The 22149-nt window shown below is 36.9% G+C and overlaps 2 protein-coding genes across 2 annotated transcripts; one reads left to right on the top strand and one right to left on the bottom strand.

Annotated features, from left to right (window-relative positions):
- The first annotated feature begins 471 nt into the window (after window positions 1-471).
- LOC110936576 (serine/threonine-protein kinase tricorner) lies at window positions 472-8804 on the top strand. Its single transcript, XM_022178984.2, has 15 exons — window positions 472-618; window positions 731-768; window positions 2471-2773; window positions 3606-3780; window positions 3924-4007; window positions 4089-4330; window positions 4413-4629; window positions 4731-4810; window positions 4883-4967; window positions 5047-5178; window positions 5272-5385; window positions 5489-5536; window positions 6177-6261; window positions 7059-7115; window positions 8460-8804. The coding sequence occupies exons 3-15, from the start codon at window positions 2553-2555 to the stop codon at window positions 8486-8488; spliced, it is 1569 nt and encodes a 522-aa protein (XP_022034676.1). The 5' UTR covers window positions 472-618; window positions 731-768; window positions 2471-2552; the 3' UTR covers window positions 8489-8804.
- Window positions 8805-15276: 6472 nt separating this feature from the next.
- LOC110936575 lies at window positions 15277-17501 on the bottom strand. Its single transcript, XM_022178981.2, has 2 exons — window positions 17303-17501; window positions 15277-16495 (listed from the first exon to the last, which is right to left on the bottom strand). The coding sequence occupies exon 2, from the start codon at window positions 16475-16477 to the stop codon at window positions 15398-15400; it is 1080 nt and encodes a 359-aa protein (XP_022034673.1). The 5' UTR covers window positions 16478-16495; window positions 17303-17501; the 3' UTR covers window positions 15277-15397.
- Between the last annotated feature and the right edge of the window lie 4648 nt (window positions 17502-22149).

Here is a 22149-nt window from a genome sequence, read left to right as displayed (position 1 = left end):
TAGACTTTATGTTAATTAAGAGATATAATAAAAAGATGAAAATAAAAAAAAATAAATAGATTTTGTAAAATTGATTTAAACTTAAATAAAATTAGGTGTTAGTACCCAAATGTGTTACATTGATAAACTTAAAAAAATTCAAGGGTATTTTAGTCATTAATTAACTAATTTTGGTGTTAGTACCCAATGGTGTTACAAAATTGAAACCATAGAACCTAAACCTGTTAAAAAAAGAAGTTAGTACCCAAAAACGAAATTATATATAAACCACATGACCCATTTGTGTAATTAACTCTAAAATAAAATAAAATCTAAACTCAAACATGTATACATAAAGTCGATGAACTAAATATAAAGAAATCTACAAATAAAATAAAAAACTATATATTTAAAGTGAGTTATATTTAATGATGACACATTTATTGTTACGTTGACGGGTCTCTTCTTCCACGCAAGCCAAAGCCGGTGAAAAAAGAAAAACAAAAAGGTGAAGCAATTGAAAACACTACCAAACGGTCCGAACCTATATATACAGAAAGAGGGGGGCACATAGAATCGTTCTAGACGACTTCAAAATCCAAGAGAGAGAAACAAAACACGAAAATGGCGGATTAACAGGTTTATTACATCCACTGATTTCCATTTTCATACGTATCTGGTTTTACAATCTTTCTTTCATTTTCCAACAAAATTTCTTAATCTATCGATGTAATTTTGCGTCTTCCAACAGGAACTTCTCGTTCTTCCGTTCGATTTTATTTCGTCAATGTAAGTTGTTGAAGTTTTTGATGAATTTTATATCCATGTTTAGTTTTAGTTTGATTTTACGATGTGTTGTTGAAATTTTATTTGATCTTGTAACCTAGAATACTCATTATTTAGTAGTTTGAATCCATTTTGTTATGGTAATTAAAAGTTTGTATTAACAGATTTAATAATTGCGTATGTGAATCGACTGATGTTGCTTAATGTTGTTTAACGAGTTAACTCTAACCCGCGCGTTGCGGCGGGTTGTTGATAATGAATGTTTTAGTATCACTATATTAGATGCGAAAATTCATAAGGTTATTTAAGACGTTCTTTTATTTTGTTGCTTTATCACCCCTGATTGGAAACAAATCATGAGACAACTTTGATCACATGCATGTTTGTGTTTCGATCAATTGTACGTTACTATTCGCAACTCTCTTTTAAGTAAATCTATATCAAAACGTATAAAAAATAAGCACAACGCAACAACATACTCAAATTTTTATAAACATCGTATTTTAAAAGTTATAAGAGAAAAACAACCCAAAAAAATTTGTACAGTGATAAAATGATAAAAAATAAAATAAATAAACATATATTTGTTTATCACTCCACGGTTATTAATATATATAGACAATATTAAGTTTAAAATATTTAAATTTACCATTTCTTTGAAATTAAGTGTAACAAATAAAAAAGAAAGTTAAGAACATAAAAAAAGTAACACGAAAACAAATATATTATATATCGTAAGAATATTGTAAGATGCAAAATGGGATTTGAGGATTTCGCTGGAGAAAAATAAAAGCATGAAGCGGTACGATATTACGACTCGCGTGTCGGTTTAGTTGATTTTTTTCCAAACGTTGGGACGGTTACTTTCCGGCCGGAGATAATATAAGTTTTTTTTTATATAACCGTCACATGAATGTTTGCGTTTAAACAATATTTATGTAATCCTCTTTTCATTAAACAATATTTAGATGCAATACTCTTTTTCTTTAACTCATGCATTTCTTGCATTTGATACTTAAGAATTTAACGATTATTGTCTATACATGATCCGTATCTTTAAGATGCTGCGTGTTTTTGTTATCAGTGTGAACCATTCATGACATACCACTTCAGGCGGTTTTACGCATTAGAGTCATGTCTTTTAATAGACCACTTTAATAATAAAAGGAAACAACGCATCCTTTCGGTAAAAAATACATATTTTATTGTTAAAGGGTGTGTCGATTGGTAAATTTTTAAAGGGTGTGTCGATTAGTAAATTTTATATTAAAAGTTGTGATATTTGAAGAGGTGTGATGCATTTAAATGTGGTTTGAGGGGTTGTCTTTTTGAAGAGGTATGATCCAAATTATTGTGTCTTTAATTACTTCTTATATTTTGAAAAGGTATGATCCAAATTATTGTGTCTTAATTACTTCTTATATGTATATAGTTTGAAAGGTTGTGACTTTTTGAAAATGTGTGATCTAAATCATGGTGTCTTAAGTTACCATATATATGGGTTGTGACTTTTTGTAAGGGTATGATACATATAAAAGTAGTTTGAAGGGTTGTGACTTTTTGAAGATGTATGATCCAAACCATCATACCTTAATATGTAGTTTGAAGGGTTGTGACTTTTTGAAAAGGTGTTATCCAAACCATCATACCTTAAGTTACTTTTTGTAGGGTTATATAATATGTGTTTTTGTAATTGTGATTGCAGAAATCTGTTAACCGAATTCGGCTGCGTATTTTTGGGTTTCTAGGGCAGAGATATGATGAATTCTATGGGCTGAGGGAGATTGATGGATTCAGCGCGGAGTTGGCTGCATAAGTTTCAACCAAGAGATCGGTTGAGGTCGAATACTAAAAAGAGGGAGTCAATGGCTGACGGTGAGGTTTCAAATAGCCCGGAGATGGATGAAGAGGTCTCGAATATAACAAAGCAGAAGGTTGCTGCAGCTAAGAAGTATATCGAAAACCATTACAAGGAACAAATGAAGAATTTGCAAGAGAGGAGAGAACGGTAACCTTTGTGCTTAATAATGTTATATGGATTTAGATATCTGCGTTAAGAGGGAGGGATAATCACACGTTCACACGCGCATATTAGTAAACCGCACTAAACAAAGACATTTATTTAAGACACGGTATTTACATGGTTCAACGATTTGTTTGGAACTTTGGATGTATTGTGCTTGCTAATATTTTTATATAATTATGGTTGTTTCATCATCATACTCAGTAAATCCCACCAATAGCAAAGCAAAGGTAGGGTAAGATGTAGACAACCTTACCTCCACCCCGTAGGAATAGAGAGGCTGCTTCCAGTGAGACCCCCGGCTCGATAGTAGTTTTGCATCAAGCTTTGGACATAATGCACATAACACTTAGCAATCGGGACAAAGACCGATTAGTGCATGTACCCTTTTGTCTTTCAGCTATCAACGCCACCACATGATGCATGATTAACCGTCCTCAGCTTTTAACGTTATTTTCACGAAATTAGTAAAATAACGTTAAAATTAGTGCACTTTCACACATATATACATTATATGCGCATACCGCAAGCGGTGCGTAATAATTATGGTTGTTTATTAACATAAAAACATCTGGTTCGTAATATTACATGAATACGAATTGAAAAAAGCTAACATGAAAATTAGTCTTTCTAATCATTAAAGGTAACCGCTAATTAGCCCAAGAGAAGCATGTTTTTAGCTAAGAAGTGAATGCAAACAAAGAAAGTTCAGAAAATAAGTTTTGTTCTTTCCTTGAGAAACCTTAAAGTATTATTTAAAATTGTAATTTATGGGATCTTGTAGAAAAATGGTAACATGTGGATTTTTACTAAATAGGCGAATCCTACTTGAAAAGAAATTGGCTGATGGTGACGTTTCAGAGGAAGATCAGAACAACTTGCTTAGATTTCTAGAGAAGAAGGAAACCGAATACATGCGCCTTCAAAGGCACAAAATGGGAGTTGATGATTTTGAGCTACTCACAATGATCGGAAAGGGAGCATTTGGTGAGGTAACGGTTTCTCTTTCGTATCATTCCAGTTGTTAACTTGTTGTCATGTTTTGTTACTCTTTAAGATATTTGTAAATACGAGATCATCATAAATGTCCCCTGTGTATAAATTTGAAACGATTAACGGATGTCATATGTTATAGGTCAGAATTTGCAGGGAGAAGACAACAGGCACTGTATACGCCATGAAAAAGCTTAAGAAATCAGAAATGTTACGTAGAGGTCAAGTACGTGATTTCGTAGCATGAAATGACAATTTGTTTCATTTAGTCTCGATACAAACTTTTGATTTTCTAAATACATTATAGGTTGAGCATGTGAGAGCTGAAAGGAATCTTCTTGCTGAGGTGGACAGCAATTGCATTGTTAAGCTTTACTGCTCATTCCAAGATAACGAATATCTATATCTCATAATGGAATATCTACCTGGTGGAGACATGATGACGTTACTTATGAGGAAAGATACGTTAACTGATGATGAAGCCAGATTTTATGTTGCTGAAACAGTTTTAGCAATTGAATCCATACACAAACATAATTATGTGCATCGGTATGCTATAATTAATATATCTCATTAAGTTTAATCATTCAATGATATATATGACTTAATTTGCTATATTGGATTGCAACAGAGATATCAAGCCTGATAATTTGCTACTGGATAGATATGGGCATTTGAGATTATCAGATTTCGGATTGTGTAAACCGTTGGATTGTAGTACATTAGAAGAAAAAGATTTTACAACGGTGGATAACGGCTCCAATTCAACAGGCGAGGGGAATTCGGCTGCCCCAAAACGCACACAACAAGAACAGTTGCAGCATTGGCAGAAAAATAGGAGGACACTTGTAAGTAACATCTTTTATTATTAATGTTCTTTATGTATCATAATTAGTAGTTAGTTTGTTAATTATTCTTTTTTTGAACTTATAAATTGGGGACATTGTAGGCTTATTCGACAGTTGGTACTCCTGATTATATCGCTCCAGAGGTTCTATTGAAGAAGGGTTATTCACTGGAATGTGACTGGTTAGTAGTTAATAAATGATGATATGTGATTGTTATTATAAATGATGATATGTGATTGTTATGCTTCTTCAGGTGGTCTCTTGGTGCTATCATGTATGAAATGCTTGTTGGATATCCACCTTTCTACTCCGATGACCCGATGTCAACTTGTAGGAAGGTAGTCACTCGTTTTATCTTTGCAGTTAAATAATGTTATCTTATAAACATAACGATAATCTTATGGGTTACGTTTGTAGATAGTACATTGGAAATCACATTTGAAGTTTCCACAAGAAGCACAGCTTTCTCTAGAAGCAAAAGATCTTATCAGCAGACTGCTCTGTAATGTCAACCACAGGCTGGGTTCAAAAGGCGCAGATGAAATAAAGGTGTTGTATGGCCGGTCGTATATTAACTTTATAAAAAATATTAAAGTAAGAAAGGCTTTAAATAGCACGACTGATTTGTATATTATGTTTCAGGCTCATCCCTGGTTTAACGGTATTGATTGGGAAAGAATATATCAAATGGAAGCTGCATTTATTCCAGAAGTTAATGATGAATTGGATACTCAGAATTTTGAAAAATTTGAAGAGGTGTTTTTGTTTTCCTTTTTTTTTCTTTTCCGTCTAATTGATTTGCAGGCATGATATTTAGCTTACTGTATTTTGTTTTTTTGGCCTTCTTTAAATATTTCAGTCAGAACACCAAACCAAGAGTTCATCAAGATCCGGACCATGGAGAAGGGTAAAATTTCTGTTCTATTCATTACAGTTATTATCTCGGCCGTTTTTACATCTAAATTTATGTGGGGGTGTATAGTGAAAACTTTTGCATTAACTGCTTGCAATGTTTTCTTAATGTAACATTGTTAATCCATATAAACTGTGTTATCTAGGCATTTACTTGTGTTTTATAACTTATTGTGTTAAGGGCTGTTTGGCAACTTCTGAATGGTTAAGTGCTGAACGAGTAAGATGTCTGAACCATTAAGTGCTGAACCAGTAAGAGGTCTGAACCATTAAGAACCAGTATAATGCTTAATCGTCCAGAGGCAAATGTCTGACCAATTCAGATTAGATGACTTAACCATTCAGACTTAGTATAATACTTAACCATTCAGAGGCAAATGTCTGAACCATTCAGACATCTGCTCGCGAAACAAATAGTCTGAACTCTGAACCATTAAGTACTGAACCAGTAAGAGGTCTGAACCATTAAGAGCCTCATTAAGAACTAAACAAACAGCCCCTTAGTCGATATGTGTGAGATTTTATGCTTTTTTGATTATCTGGGCCATAATTTAAATTAAAATATAAAAATTTCCCTTCATCTGAATTTTTTTTCCCGTGTTTTCTTTATGCGAATTTCTGGTGTTAATATGCAGATGCTCTCGTCTAAGGATATTAACTTTGTTGGCTACACATACAAGAACTTTGAGATTGTGAATGATTATCAAGTCCCTGGAATGAGTATCCCTCTCTCTCTCTCTCTCTGTTCTCTTTCATGCACACACTTGTATAATCATTATTGGGTAGGTTAAAGTCTAGTTTTTACATGCCATTACTATTATCCAAGTATTTGGGTTTGTTTTATGTATAACTGGTCAAACTGCTAAAAAACCATAGCTTAAAGGGAATGGGTTGAAAGTCGCCCAAAGTTTTTTGATGCATAAAAGTATAAAACCTTCTAAATCATTTTTATTAAAAAGTTAGATTATTATTATTATTATTAGAATAATATGATTTTTGTAATCATATTTACACAAAGTGTTTGTAAAAGAATATAGTTTATTTAGAAAAAAGTAGGCAAACTGAAAATTTTAGCGTGAAGTATTGACAAAAGAGAAATCTAAGATGTTTAAAAAGTAAAATTGTTGAAAATTCCATGAGACAGATGGAAGTGTAAGATAATCATATGCTCTAATATTTTGATATTCAATCATGTTTCTAGGTATGATGTTAATATATATGAGATTATAACCTGATGATCAATAAAACAGTTTCTTTAATAGTTATAGCATATTAGTTAAGTGTCTAAAATACCCTTTAATGACCAATACAAGCAATAATTTTGAAATGATGAAAATGGCACTTAGGTCATTTCAGCTTTGAATTACAACTTACATGGAGTGAATAAAGGATGATACATTTCTAAGTAATATTGCTAATAGATCATCTTCCTAAGTTTGTGGCCAATCCTTTTTTTCACTTGCTTCTTTTCCAAATTAAATCCTGGTGACTAATCCTGTATTTGTTCATGGTTGCAGTTGAACTGAAAAAGAAGAAAACCAAACCAAAGAGACCAACTATCAAGTCACTGTTTGGTAACTTACCATTCTTTTCTTGTTAGGAGTATAATTCCAACCTATGAACCCTAAAAATCATTTCAACTCGTTTAACTTTACAGATCTCGAGCTTAGTCATTTCAAGCTCGAGCTCGGTCGTTTCGAGCTCTATCTCGGCTTGTGAGAAGTTTTCAAGTCTGAGAACGGCTTGGGCATGGCTCGTCTATCATTTATTTAATCTTTATTTTTTTTACTTATGTGTGTGTTATATGATTATTTTTTATAGAGTTAAATGCCATTTTAGTCCTTGTGGTTTGGGTCATTTTGCCAGTTTAGTCCAAAGTTTTCATTTTCGCTTGTGGCTCCAAAAAAGTTTCACCGTTGCCATTTTAGTCCACTGGGTTAACTTCATCCATTTTTTCTGTTAACGAGAAGGGCAATTCGGCCATATATAAAATGGCAATGGTGAAACCTTTTTGGACCCACAAGCGAAAAATTAAACCTTTGGACTAAACTGACAAAATGACCCAAACCACAGGGACTAAAATGGCATTTAACTCTTTTTTATATGTTTACTATTCTAATTTTACATATATATAACTTAATATATACTATTTATTTATATTGATCAACATTATCTATACAATTTTATTTATTATGTAATATATACTTAGAGGATGGTTCAAATGAAAACCACTTTTATTGTGAAAACTCGAAAACTAACTAAAAAAAGCCTAAAAAACACACCAATTTTTTTCCAATTTTTTTTATAAAAATCGCAGGTTTTTTTTATATAAAAAACTTTTTTTCAAAAAAAAATAATAATAATTTTGTAGTACACATGTGTAATAATACACATGTGCGCTACAATTTTTTTTTTTTGAAATTTTTTTTATATATAAAAAATGGCGAAAATTGGTATAAAAAAAAATTGTTATGTTTTTTTGGCTTTTTTAATTAGTTTTCGAGTTTTCACAATAACTAGTGGTTTTCATTTGAACCTTCCCCTATATACTTATTATATAAAATAATAATTATTATAAAATACAACTAATAGGCTTGCGAGCTTAGTCAAGCGCAGGCTCGTTTATTAAACAAGCTTCAATTTAAGCTCGAGCTTGTTCAAGCTTTGCTCGATTTGAGTTTTACGGAGCTGATCTTGGGTACCTTTCGAGCGGCTTGGCTCATTTACGCCCCTACCCAAAACTGGCTGAACCAGATCAGACCGGTCAATGTGGCACAATAAGGTTTGGGCATGACCTGAATAAATGAAGCAGTTTGGTAGCTAAATAGAACTAAAATGGACCATTCTTGTAAAATGAACTATTTGTTTGGTGAAGTCATTATCATTGCTAATACTGTTAGTTATACTTCATTTTACAGAGGAAGAACCGGGCAACGATTCGACATAAGGGCACTTTTGGAAATCCTTCTTGCGCAGTCAAAGCTATTCTCGTTGCTCGATTACATACGAAGGGGCGAAAAATCGTTATGGATACCAAGTTTGGTTAAAAAATTACATATTTGTTGTGAAGTTCATTTTCGTTTTGATTATTAGTTATCAAAATTAAATCTAGAGGCCGTTGACGAGTTATTTGCAAATGTTGGAAGATCGTTTTTCTTGCTCATCTTGAGCCGACAGAAAACTTGTGTACAAAGAGCCAAATATTGTACCTTGATTGACCATAGTTAAATTACTAGTCAGCTGTGCATTTCCGTTGGTTTAAATTGCGCCTCTTATTTTATTCTAAAATAAATGTAAATTTGTAAATATTTTAAATATAGTATTTAATTATTAAATTCAGATCGATGGGTTTATGCACACCATTTGTTTTGTGCTCAATGGGTAGTATCAATGTGTAATGGATAGTTGTCTCTCCCATAAGGTTTGAGAGTCCTAATCAATACTGGAAAAAGTGTGTAGATTTAAGAAAATGTGTTTGTTAAAATACTTGGATCGTTTATAGAGCAGCAAAATCTAACAAGTTGAGTAATTGTGATTTTCAAAGAGTGCACCTAGTTTATATTCTGCATTCTAAAAAAAATATACTAGTGGGAGCATAAATGGTTAAAATAGATGAAGGCGTGTGGTTTCAACTGTCGTACACAGGCCGCGACCCGGCCTCTGTGCGCGCAGGACCATACCCACACTTAACATAAAAACACTTAGCTGGTCACAAGGTTCCAGTGTGGGCAACTTCCGCGGGCGTGGAACTATGGCAGCTTAGAGGAGGCAATTAGCGTCTGCTAGCTACTCAGCTACTGTACCTAAAGATCCCCACGATGTTCAATCGTGCAGGAGACAAATAGTACAAGCGATAGCGACGTGTGGCCAATCAGCGTGCACCATTTCACCTCTACTCAATCTCCACTAACGGTTGATGACAGACGAGACATTACTAGCCTATCCCCTGCGGATTAGACTTGGTGTTTCTTCATTGGCGCATGTGGGAATAAGTTTTCCAACAGAGACCGGGGTTGCATTTATCTACGCAAACAGAGAGTGCCTCATGACTGAAGAGGCACGCCCCACCAAAATACCCAAGACAACTGCCAGGACCGAGCCAGAAAAATGCGTTCTCAACCCCAAATTTCTGGAGCAAACAATCAGGGCCGGCCCTGAGAATTCGTGTACCCTGTTCGAGCTCGAAAAAACGTGCCCTTAGGCCTTAACGAATTTGGGTATTGGGCTCACTAAAGGTCTAAACCTAATGCCAATTAGCTAATAATTAATCTAAACCATAAAAATAGTTTTGTAAGTCGGCCTATGTTGGTGTTTGTACAGCTATACCCTATTAATTTATTTTTTTACATATACATATCGGATTTTTTTTAAATAATGTGCCCTTCGAAATATCGGGCCCTGGCCGGTGGTCCTCCCCGCCCACCCTCAGGGCCGGCCATGCAAACAATCATCCTCAGGCCCGCCATCTTAGAGAACATCCGCTCCCATCTTAAACAACTCCTGTTCCGTGACATAGTAGAACACAAGCTCAACACATTCAACTAAGGGTCCAATCGATTAATAACTCTTAGTACAACTATTGGGCTGGGCAGCCCGAGCGACAATTGAGGCCCAAAAATTTTAGGGGCCCGGTAACAACTTAACAAGCCAAGGCCCAATACTCCAATAGCCCATGTTTATTTTTGATGAGTTGCAACGTTTGGGCCATCCATATGTCATGCTTTGTTTCTATCGTTGGGTTGGGACTGGGAAAACTTATGTGGGGAAAGCTGCATGCACGAAGAAGCTGTCAGAGAAGAATGCTGCCAAGGATGCTTATCATGTTGTTACCAAAGATAAGGAAGTGACGCAGGAGCAAATTCGGGAAAAAGCACCCAGCTAGTTCAGTTCCTTGTTGATTCTGGAGTGGCTGGTGACAAGTCTATAGTTTGCACTTAGCCATGTAAGCTTGCTGCCATATCATTAGCAAACAGAGTTAAGGAAGAAAGTCGTGGGTGTTGTGACGATAATTCTATCATTTGTTCATCAACCCACTCATCACTTGACCGATTGGATTCGAAGGCAATATACTTGATAGATCACTGCCTACTTCAGTACTACATGAATGATAAGAATTTTTCTTGGGCAACTTGCATCATTATTGACGGGGCTCATGAAGGAAGCTTGTCAACTGATCTTTTAGCTTTAATAAAAGATCTACTTTGGGGGCGATCTGATCTACAGTTTATCATAATGTCTGCAACCGCCAATGCAGAACAACTCTCTAAATATATACACATTTAATTGTGATACGCGTCATGTGGTGGGCAGTGTAATCTTGAATAATTCGATGATTATTATTGATAACATAAAGCCCTATATATACAAGTTACAAAAAGGATAAAAACAAGATCTCCTAAACTAATAGAGATATACATAAACAATTACAGAAAATACAATATATATAAAATATATATCCGCTAATAGACCCCCGCAGTCGAAGCAATAGCCGGCCGAATGCAAAGACTGGATTTAAATATATATCCGCTAATAGCTCCGTAGCGGTATTTGCAACACCATGATATCCAGTTTCAGCACTTGATCAAGAAATAGTAGCCTGACGTTTGGATGACCAAGAAACCAATTATCCCCAATAAAAACGCAATACCCCGATGTTGGCCGACGTGAATCTGGACAACCCCCCGGTCAGCATCCGAATAAGCCGTTAGTTTAACTGACTTAGAGGGAGACAAATGTAAACCGTGATCAATCGCGCCCTTTGGGTAGCGTAATATTCTCTTCAAAAAATTGAAATGTGGCTCACGAGGGGCATGCATAAATAGACAAACCTGTTGAACAGATTGAGCATGGCATCGTACCAATGTGGATCAGATTGAGCATCACGATATGACTTGGGTAATAGTGAGTCGGATTGAGTGTGAAGGTTAAATGGAACCTTTGGTTTGGAGGTACCGTCACGGGAACGAGTAACAATAGGGTGCGTAGGTGGGGCCAGCTGCAGCACAGGAGCAGCCGTGTGAACGGTTGATTGGGTTACGGGTGGTGGTTGTTGTCGAGTGCGATGAGAGTAGGTATGAGTGTATGGTGTCGGGGTTTAGCCACTGTGGGCAGCAGATTGCGTAGAGGCAGGAGGGTTGTGAGGAATGTGTTGTGGTTATAAGATGGTGGGCTAGTCGTGTAAGAGGGGGGGCTAGCGGAGTGGCGTGGGCTGGTCGTAGAAGAGGATGGGCCAACGGAGTGGCCGGTCATGGTGGATAGGTTGGTGAAAGATTATAGGGGACGAGTCGGAGTCAAGGAAGGTGTATGAGTCACCCTTGGAGTAAAGGGAAGGCGATCTCATTAAAGGTAACGTGTCGAGACAAAATGACTTTGCCGGTTGACATATCAAGACAACGATACCTGCGGTGATCCGCCAGATATCCGAGGAACACACAAGGAGTGGAGCAGGGTGCAAGTTTATGCTGACGAGTATCGGACTGGTTGGGGTAACAGGCGCACCCAAACACACAAAGGTGTTCATAATCCGGGTTCTTGAGATAAAGAGCGGTGGTGGAGGTTCGAAAATCAATAGTTTTGGACGGTAAAATATTATGAGATAGACAGAAGTGTGTAGAGTCTCAACCCAATATTGTGGTGGTAGAGAGGCATAGGTGAGAAGAGAGAGCATGAGTTCATTAAGGCGACGAATCATGTGTTCCGCCATCCCATTTTGTTGAAAGGTGTGTGGACAAGATAATCTAAATTGAAACCCATGTTTTAAGGCAAAATTCTTGAACTGTGTATTATCAAATTCACCCCTCATGTCACAATGAAAGGTTTTGATTTTACGATGAAACTGAGTGGAGATAAAATTGTGAAAATTGGACAATTTAGTATAGGTTTCAGATTTTAATTTAAGAGGAAACACCCACGTAAAGTGAGTGTAGTCATCAATCACAACCAAATAATATTTATAACCATGATTACTTAGCACTGGTGACGTCCACAAATCGCCATGGATAAAATATCAAATGGACATAAAGTGCAAGAAGTATAGATAAATTAAAAGGTAACCATTTGTGCTTAGCAATTTGGCACGAATTACAAAAAGAAGAACGTCTGAGTTTATGACATGGAATAAACTTATTATTACTTAAAAAATCTAGAACATGTAAGCCTGGATGTCCTAAGCGATTGTGCCAAAAATTAGGATCAGTGGTGGAAACGAAGGCAGAGGCATCAGGTGGTGTCGAAGCAGTGAGCATATATAGGTTTCTTGAGCTATGTGGCGACTCAAAATCATCCCACTCGGAAAGTCCTTCACAAAAAAACTAAACGGGTGGGTCGAGTCACAAACCCGTTAATGTATAACGGGTGGGTCGCCAACCTGGGTCAACTTGCTCCAAAAATCATGCAATCACCCACGATCAGTTTATCATGCAAGCTCCCATGTTCCATTTATTTTATGTATTTTCTTTTTATTTAATTTTAGAATTAAGTGCATGTGCACGTAGTGGGTTGGCAGTTAATTTCTTTAGGTAACCGTATTTTTGTTTTATATTAATTAGGATCAATGAATGCAAGTTAGTGAGTTTATGTTTGAGAAAAGGAGTTTGTTGATTTATCTCTCGAGTGTGAGAGTTAAATTAATTGTCTATGCTAGCTCAATTTTGGCACATTGGGTGGTGTTCTTAGACACGATTTCTGAACCGAAGTGGTGAATCTGTACCTTCGGTTACGACATCGCAGCCCTACCGTTTGTTTGGTGGTGTTTTCTGTATCCAAACGAATCGTAGAACTATCTTTTATTTTACCGTTTGATTTGAACCGGTGATTCGGGGTTTTACTCCTACCAGATAGCATCGATCTCCATCCATTGTTCATACATAGGGTCATCTTTAGGTGGTTTTTCTGTGATGTGATCCAAGGCCTCATACCAATGCGCATGAAGTTGAAAAAGCTTCACCCACGCAGATTACGTGACCTTAGATCCATCAAGGACACGTACCTTCTTTTGGATATCGGTGACGTGTATACAGGGTGAAGAGAGGCAGGTTGCGGCTGCTTGGAGGATGCCTCAGGTTTATCGCCCATGGTGACAGAGTGAACAGGAGAGGATCGAACAAGAGAGTATGGGTCGAAACCCTAAGCTTCGGGTCGAAAGCCGAAAGAAAAAGAAAAGATGGCCAGCGGCTTTAGGGTATAGAGTGGATGCCCTCTGATACCATGTAATCTTGAATAATTCGATGATTATTATTGAAAACATAAAGCCTTATATATACAAGTTACAAAAAGGATAAAAAAAAAGATCTCCTAAACTAATAGAGATATACATAAACAATTACAGAAAATACAAAATATATAAGAAATATGTATCCGCTAATAGGCATGTTGATATTAGATACTAATATCAATGTTCTTGCAGTATGATCATATAATGTCCACCATGACTTTGTGGCCCCTTTTGTTTCTGAAGTGTTGAGGAGGGTGGGTGAGATCCATAGAACGGAGGAGCAAGGGACGATTCTTGCTTTTCTCACTTCTCATATGGAAGTAGAATAGCAGCATGTGATCTGTTTAAAGGGCCATCGATAGTTTCATTACCTTTGCATGGAAAATTATCTCATGAAGAACAATACCGTGTGTATTTGAATTATCCCAACAAGCGAAAAGTCATATTCTCAACTAATCTTGCTGAGACATCATTGACTATTCCAGGAGTCAAATATGTTGTTGACTCTGGCATGGTCAAAGAGAGTCGGTTTGAACCTGGGACTGGGATGAATGTTCTAAAGTTTGCAGTATCAGTCAAAGTTCGGCTAACCAACGTGCGGGTCGTGCTGGGAGAACCGAAACCAGAAAGTGTTATAGGATTTTTGAAGTGAGAATTTTAGTCCATGCCTTGTCATCAAGAACCCGAAATCCATAGAGTTAACCTTGGAATTGCAGTTCTCAGAATTCTAGCTCTTGGGATTCATGAAGTTGAGGAGTTTGATTTTTTCGATGCGCCATGTAATCAAGAATTTGGTCCAATTGGGAGCCATTGTACTTGAACATGGTATCCATAAGTTAGCCAAAGATGGTCGGATGTTGGTGAAATTAGGAATCGAGCCAAGGCTTGGTAAAAAGATTCTGAAGTGCTTTGAAAACCATATGGGCAGGGAAGGACTTGTTCTTGCTGCGGCTATGGCTAATTCTAGCAGCATATTTTGCAGAGTCGGCAAAGATGAAGAAAAACAAAAATCAGATTGTTTAAAAGTACAATTCTGCCATACAGGTAGCGATTTATTTACTTTATTATCTGTTTACAGAAAATGGCAATGTATTCCTCCTGATAAGAGCAATGCCCAATCAGTAATTGGTTTGTGTAACTTCTGTTGACTTCGAATCTTTGCTGACTCTTTCGCCTGCTCCAATTGATATTTTGCAGATTGATCGTCGGAAACTGCAACTAAAGGTGTTAATGGGTTTCGGGATGACATCACTGAAAAGATTTTGTGGGAAGTTAAATTCTAGTCTGAAACATCTTGTTTCAAACATGAAGGATACCATTAATGATGACCGAGTTCGGCTTGAAGTTTCTGTTGACCACAATGAAGTCAACGTATTTGCTACTTCTGAACACATAACACGGACGAGTGAGATTGTAAATTCTGTATTGAAGCATGAAGGAAAGTGGCTGCAGAATGAATGCCTCGAAGTTGTTTATAAATTAGGATCAAGTTTGTTGGATATACTACTGACATAAAATGAAAGTTTAAAAGATAAATGAGACACTTATTTCAAAGTGACCAAAACATATTATATTAGTGGAATCATACACCAACCACTCACTGGAATCATAAACCAACCTATAGCATTTTTCATGTAAATGAACCTAATTACTTGCAAATTTCATATATACATTTGATGCAATTCCATCCATCTTGGCCTTCATCCAATCGTTGATTCTGTCTAATCCAGCTATTTGTTCGGGATTTGAGTTACTCCCAGGCAATTCAAATCGGCTTAGGATCCTCGCCAAGCAATACACAAAGTTTGTACAACTTTTTGTTTGAATTTCAGGAAAGTATTGAGGTCCTAACAACCTTGCATATCGAAACACAGGGTTGGCGTTAGGTCCCCCTAAATCCCAGTTTTGGCTAATGTCATATATGGTCTTCAACTCATAGCGAAACTCCGAACACCATAACTGCCTAACCAGCCACGCGGTCTCCTGACCGGTCTTTTCTTTCACATCACAAAACAGTTTGTATGCATGCATTCCAGTGAAGGATAAAGGCGTAACGAAGAGATATCTGATCAAAGCATATTCTACTGTCCCAACATCAGTATAAACCATTTCCAAATTGTTGACGACTCGCAATGCAGTCTGGTTAGCTCTTTTAACCAAGCAAAACTGATTTTTTAAACAGTCAAGCCAACTAAGCTGCGGTTTGGGCCAATGTTTGGGAGTCTCTCTACTTGAATAAAAGTGTGAATAACTTTCTTTTGCATGACTCCAAGACTGGACAACATTCTGAGATGGTTTCGAAAGAATCTTGAAAAGAAAACCACATATAAACAACCCAAAGGCGCGATCAGTCGCACTTAAAGGTCTATAATAATCAACAACTCTAGATGAGTTTGGGTTCCAGTCGAGAGGTACGGAACCAAAATTGGTTGCATAAATGAGACGATCATCGGGTGATGATCTGCCAGGCTTCCTCAAATAACATGCACCGGCAATTATCATTTCACATTCAGACCAACACTCACTCATATTCCCAGTTGAAATGGAATAATGAAGTTGTGTGAGTAACATATCAAGCTCTTGATTGGACCAGTTAGATGGAATCTGATAACCATCAGCGTCAGTTATTAATCTGTTATCCCATTCCTCTTTATGTGGAAATCTTACAAGCTTACGCATATTTTTAAAATCCTCATGTATTGGCTCAGCTTTTAGTCTGTTCATCTTCTTGATCAAAAGTTCCTACAAAAAATCCAAATGTTAATAAGTGACGAATCAAGAAAATTTTCCATAATTCGGCTCTCAAACGCCCATCGCTAAATCTTAATTTTTTTAGTTCGGTTCGGGTAAGTCCAGGACACAACATCAAACAGTGACGAATTCAGATTAATTTTAACTGCAATTATGGTAGATATTTTTTACATCTGGACCAGAATTCAACTTCTAGTCCAACCCACTCCTCATGATAAAATATATGGCACAATTGTGTATATTAGAAAAAAAAACATAACAAATAAAATAAATAACAAATCCTAAATAAATAAAACGATACAAAAAAATATAACGTAAATAAATAAAACTAATATAAACCTTGAATATTTTTTGATATCTTTAAAACTAAATCAATCAAACAAAGAAAACTCACAATAAGATTGAAAATTAAGACTTGCCAAGTTGTTTAACTAGTAGATTAGAAACCTCCGTCAACAATACAAATCGTTTTAATGTAAACAAGAAAATGTATGGATTGGATTCAAACCCAGGTCTGATTTGCATAAAAAAATAAAAGATTTCCCATTTATCTACAAGTAAAATATAAGTAGTTATGGAGATCGTAATGAACCAAACACTTTGTTGGATGTTAAGTTAGAATTTTATCTACAACAGAAGTTATATGAAAACAAAAATCTTACATTTTCATAAACTCTATTTTATATCCAACACTAATTATGAAAAGATCATCCAAGCATACACATGATCTCCCTCACACGCATACAAACACACACATTCGTACAAGTGGTTATGGAGACTGGAAAGAGAATGACTTACTTGCAGTGTGACGGAGGTTGCAGACAGAAAAGACGATTTGGGTATGTAAACGAAGATTGAAATAAGGAGAGATGATATTGATGCCGATGGAGATGAAAGGTTTGGTGGGGAGGAGTCGAAGAGATAAACTGTGACGGTTTGAATTTTGATCCAAGGGTGTTTGGGTTTTCTTGTTTTAGACTATGGGGGGTATGGGGCTTGAGTTGGGGGAAAACGCCTAAGCCACCATTCTGGGTGAGCTTGGGTTGGGGCGTGGCCTTTGGGGCTTGGTTTTCAAGCCGGGTGTGGGGCGGGGGAAGCAAGCTCACATGACGGGCTGTGAATAACCAATTCAAACTAGCCGTTGGGGCATGTTTAAAAAAAAAAATCTTTTATAAATACCTTACCATATTTAACATTTTTTCCCACACAATATCAAACACATAAAACACAATCTTGCCATGAGTTCTTCAAGTTATAGTGAATCGTTATCATCATCGGACGATGGTGCGGAAATATTTCTACAAACGATCCCGTCGGTGGTGAAAGCTATCGTGGAAGACGAAGACGATGAGGAAGAGACTCAACAACCTAAACGGAGGAGAAGGTACATCGCTCGTGAACGGTACACCGCAAACAATTTGTTGGTAAGCGATTACTTCTCAGTGGAACCTAAGTATGATGAAAACATGTTTAGGCGTCGTTTCCGTATGTGTAGAAACTTATTTTTAAGGATATCTAGAGATCTTGAGGAGAAGTATTTTTATTTCCAACAAAAACCTGATGTAACCGAGCAATTAGGATTTAGTACGTGGTAAAAGGTCACGGCCGCACTTAGGCAGTTAGCGTACGGCAATAGTTCGGACATTATGGATGACTATTTAAAAATGTCTGCACGTGTAGCTAGATAAAGTCTTCACAACTTTTGTTCGTGTATTCTAGAACTTTATAGGAAAAGATATTTGAGAAAGCCCTCCTTCAGTGACATGCAACAAATATTGGAACATCACGCAGATTATCATGGGCTACCCGGGATGCTAGGTAGTTTAGATTGTATGAAATGGGCTTGGGAACTTTGTCCTACCCAATGGCAATGCGCTCACACTAGTGGATTTCACGGGATGCCAGCCATCATGCTTGAAGCGGTTGCGTCCCAAGATCTTTGGATATGGCATGCGTTCTTCGGTATGCCAGGTTCACATAATGATATTATCATCATAAACCACTCGCCCCTTTTCAATGATCAGGTAAATGGTATAGGACCCAAAGGAACTTTCTTTGTAAACGGGGTTGAGTACGTGTATGAGTACTACCTAGTTGATGGGATTTACCCAGAGTGGGGGGTTTTCGTAAAATCGTTCACAAGACAGGGTACTACAGATCCAAAAAGATTAAAGTTTAACAGGGTCCATATGGCTGCACGTAAAGACATCGAGCGAGCATTTAGTGTTTGAAGAAAAGGTGGCGAATATTGGCAATGCCTTGTTGACTATGGGACAAGGATCAGATTGGAAACGTAATGTACGCATGTATCATTCTTCACAACATGATTTTGGAGGATGAAGGTAGAGCGGTCTTTACCTACTATGATGACGATAACCCCCAACCAGGTAACGTAACAGACGAAGATAAAGCGGCAAATGAATTTTTAATAAAGTCAAGGGATATACATCACAACTTTCGATCTGATTTGGTGGATCATGTTTCAACGATTCCTGGGTTCGAAACCGACGAAGACGACGAAGAATGATAGTTTTTATTTTGATAATTATTTTGTATGTTTATTTTAATAATTATTTTGTATGTTTATGTAGTTTTTGGTTATATATATATATATATAGGGGAAGGTTCTATGCAGAACACTAAGAATTGCGAGAACACGCAGAACAAAATAAATTACTCATTTTTTCAATCGTAAAAACCTCAAAAGTAAATGAAAATGTTACAAATGTAAGATTTATTGTTTTCTCACACTAGAATTCAAAACAAAATATGGAAAAATTTCAGTTTTTATATAACCTACACATAGGTAGGTTATGTGTAGGTTAAATTACCTACATGTATGTAGGCTATGTGTAGGTAAAAATATATGGTTTTTTATGTATATGTAATACACATATGAATGTAAGAAACATAAAATTTTAAAAAATATCCACCTTAAATCCCAAAATTTAGTGATTTAGAGTTGTTCTTTTTGTTTTCGCAATATTTAGTGTTCTGTAATGATCCTCATCATATATATATATATATATATATATATATATATATATAGGTAAAGGGTATTGTACAAATTCCCTTATCGTACATTACGTACGCTACAATCTCAGCCGTCAGATCATCTTCCCGCAATTAAAATCGCATGTTGTTTTTTTTTTTTTGTAATAATTCGCATGTGATAAATTTGATGAAATAGCAGGTGTTTTTTTGTAACAATTTCGCATGTGTTAATTCAATTTCGCATGTGATAATTTTGATGAAATAGAAGGTTGTTTTTTCGTAACAATTTCGCATGTGGTAATTCAATTTCGCATGTGATAATTTTGATGAAATAGAATGTTGGTTTTTGTAACAATTTCGCATGTGGTAATTTTGAAGAAATCGCATGTTAAAAAACCAACATGCGAAATTGTTACAAAAAAACAACATGCGATTTTCAATGCGGGAAGATGATCTGACGGCTGAGATTGTAGCGTACGTAATGTACGATAAGCGCATTTGTACGTTAATTAGCCCCTATATATATATATATAGAGTGGGGTTAGGCTAGAAAGTCCAAATTTCCTAAAAAGTGTAAAAAGTCATAAAACACTCTAATTTCAGCCATAAAACACACCTAAAACCCACAAATAACAGAGTGAAAATTACTAAAACACCATATTCAAACCATAATAGTTCATAAAAACTTAAAACACACAATCGTAGAACTATGAATATAAAACACAACATGCTAATCAACATAAAACATAATAATATTTGTTATTCGATAATCAGAGCCTTATCATCCAAAACACAACCCACATATATGATGTTTTATTAATCTTCATTTTGTTATTTGTGGGTTTTTGGTGTGTTTTATGGTTGACAATTTGGTGTTTTATGTCTTTCTACACTTTTTAGGAAATTTGGACTTTCTACCAACTCCTAGCCTATATATATATATATATATATTAGAAAAAAACTGATGTGGCTTGGCCACGCCAGCCAAGCCACGCCCACCATACCCCATCCAAAGTGGGTTTGCGAATTGAGTTTTGAAATTACACGTGTCAACCCATGCCCCAAACCCCCGCCCCACCATACCCCACGGTATTAGCAGCAGCAACAACAACAGGTTAATAATAAAGGGTGCTTTCAATGTGGTGCTGAGGGCCACTTCAAGAGAAACTGCCCACAGTTGAATCAGAACAACAACAACCAGGGAAATGGGGACAACAATGGGGGTAACAACGATGGAAATGGTGCCAGGCGACGTGCTTTCGTGATTGGTCAGGGTGATGCTAGGAACGATCCCAACATTGTGACGGGTAAGTTCCTACTGGATGATTTCTTTGTTTCTGTTTTATTCGATTCGGGTGCCGATACTAGTTATGTGTCCCTAAGAGTTAGTCAGATGCTTAAACGTGCCCCAATTCCCTTAAACACCAAGCATGTTGTAGAACTAGCTAATGGTAAAAGTCTTGAGGTCACTCTTATAGTTAAGGGTTGTAATCTAGTTCTAGCTGGTCAGGCTTTCTCTATCGATCTCATCCCCATCGTTCTTGGTAGTTTCGACATCGTCATTGGGATGGATTGGTTATCTCAACATCGAGCGGAGATTCTTTGCAAGGAGAAAATCGTCCGTATTCCTCGTTCTGGTGAGGAACCTCTCGTTATTCGTGGTGACAAGAGTGGTGTTGTCGTGGGCATCATCTCTTTTCTAAAGGCCCAGAAGTGTTTGTGAAAGGGCCATACTGCTATTCTGGCTCTCATTACTGATACCTCGACGAAGGAAAAGAACATAGAAGACATTCCGATCGTATGCGACTTTCCTGAAGTATTCCCTAAGGAATTACCTGGTCTTCCGCCTCATCGTCAGGTCGAGTTTCAAATCGAGCTAGCTCCTGGAGCAGTGCCTATAGCTCGTGCACCTTATCGTTTAGCCCCATCAGAACTAGAGGAATTGTCCTCTCAACTACAAGAACTCTTGGATAAGGGTTTCCTTCGTCCTAGCTCTTCGCCTTGGGGAGCTCCAGTCTTGTTTGTGAAGAAGAAAGACGGTACCTTCCAAATGTGTATAGACTATCGCGAACTCAACAAGGTGACCGTGAAGAATCGTTATCCTCTTCCGCGTATTGATGACCTGTTCGACCAGTTGCAAGGGTCGAGCTTCAACTCAAAGATTGATCTGAGATCGGGCTATCATCATCTGAGAGTCCGAGATGAAGCCATCTCAAAAACAGCATTCAGGACTCGTTACGGACACTACGAATTTCTGGTTATGCCTTTCGGGCTGACAAACGCACTTGCGATCTTCATGGATCTTATGAACCGAGTGTGCAAACCCTACCTGGATAAGTTTGTTATTGTTTTCATCGACGACATCCTGATCTATTCCAAGAGTCAGGAGGAGCACGAGCAACATCTACGCCTCATTCTGGAACTTCTCCGAGTAGAACAACTTTATGCTAAGTTTTCAAAATGTGACTTCTGGCTTCGTGAAGTCCATTTCCTAGGCCACGTGGTGAATCAGGACGGGATTCACTTTGATCCATCCAAGGTTGACTCAGTCAAGAATTGGCATACACCTCGAACCCCAACTGAAATCCGTCAATTCTTGGGTTTGGCGGGTTACTACAAAAGGTTTATAAAGGATTTATCGAAGATTGCGC

The sequence above is a fragment of the Helianthus annuus genome, chromosome 4, assembly GCF_002127325.2.
Source record: "Helianthus annuus cultivar XRQ/B chromosome 4, HanXRQr2.0-SUNRISE, whole genome shotgun sequence".
NCBI classification, from domain to species: Eukaryota; Viridiplantae; Streptophyta; class Magnoliopsida; order Asterales; family Asteraceae; genus Helianthus; species Helianthus annuus.
The sequence above is the reverse complement of the archived record's forward strand: the minus strand, read 5'-3'. Positions and strand labels throughout refer to the sequence as shown.

Coding starts and splice junctions, on each gene's coding strand:
- LOC110936575 (XM_022178981.2), bottom strand. CDS start 16,477: ATGAACAGACTAAAAGCTGAGCCAATACATGAGGATTTTAAAAATATG.
- LOC110936576 (XM_022178984.2), top strand. CDS start 2,553: ATGGATTCAGCGCGGAGTTGGCTGCATAAGTTTCAACCAAGAGATCGG. Junction 4,968..5,046: donor CGATGTCAACTTGTAGGAAG/GTAGTCACTCGT, acceptor TTACGTTTGTAG/ATAGTACATTGGAAATCACA. Junction 5,386..5,488: donor ATTTTGAAAAATTTGAAGAG/GTGTTTTTGTTT, acceptor TAAATATTTCAG/TCAGAACACCAAACCAAGAG.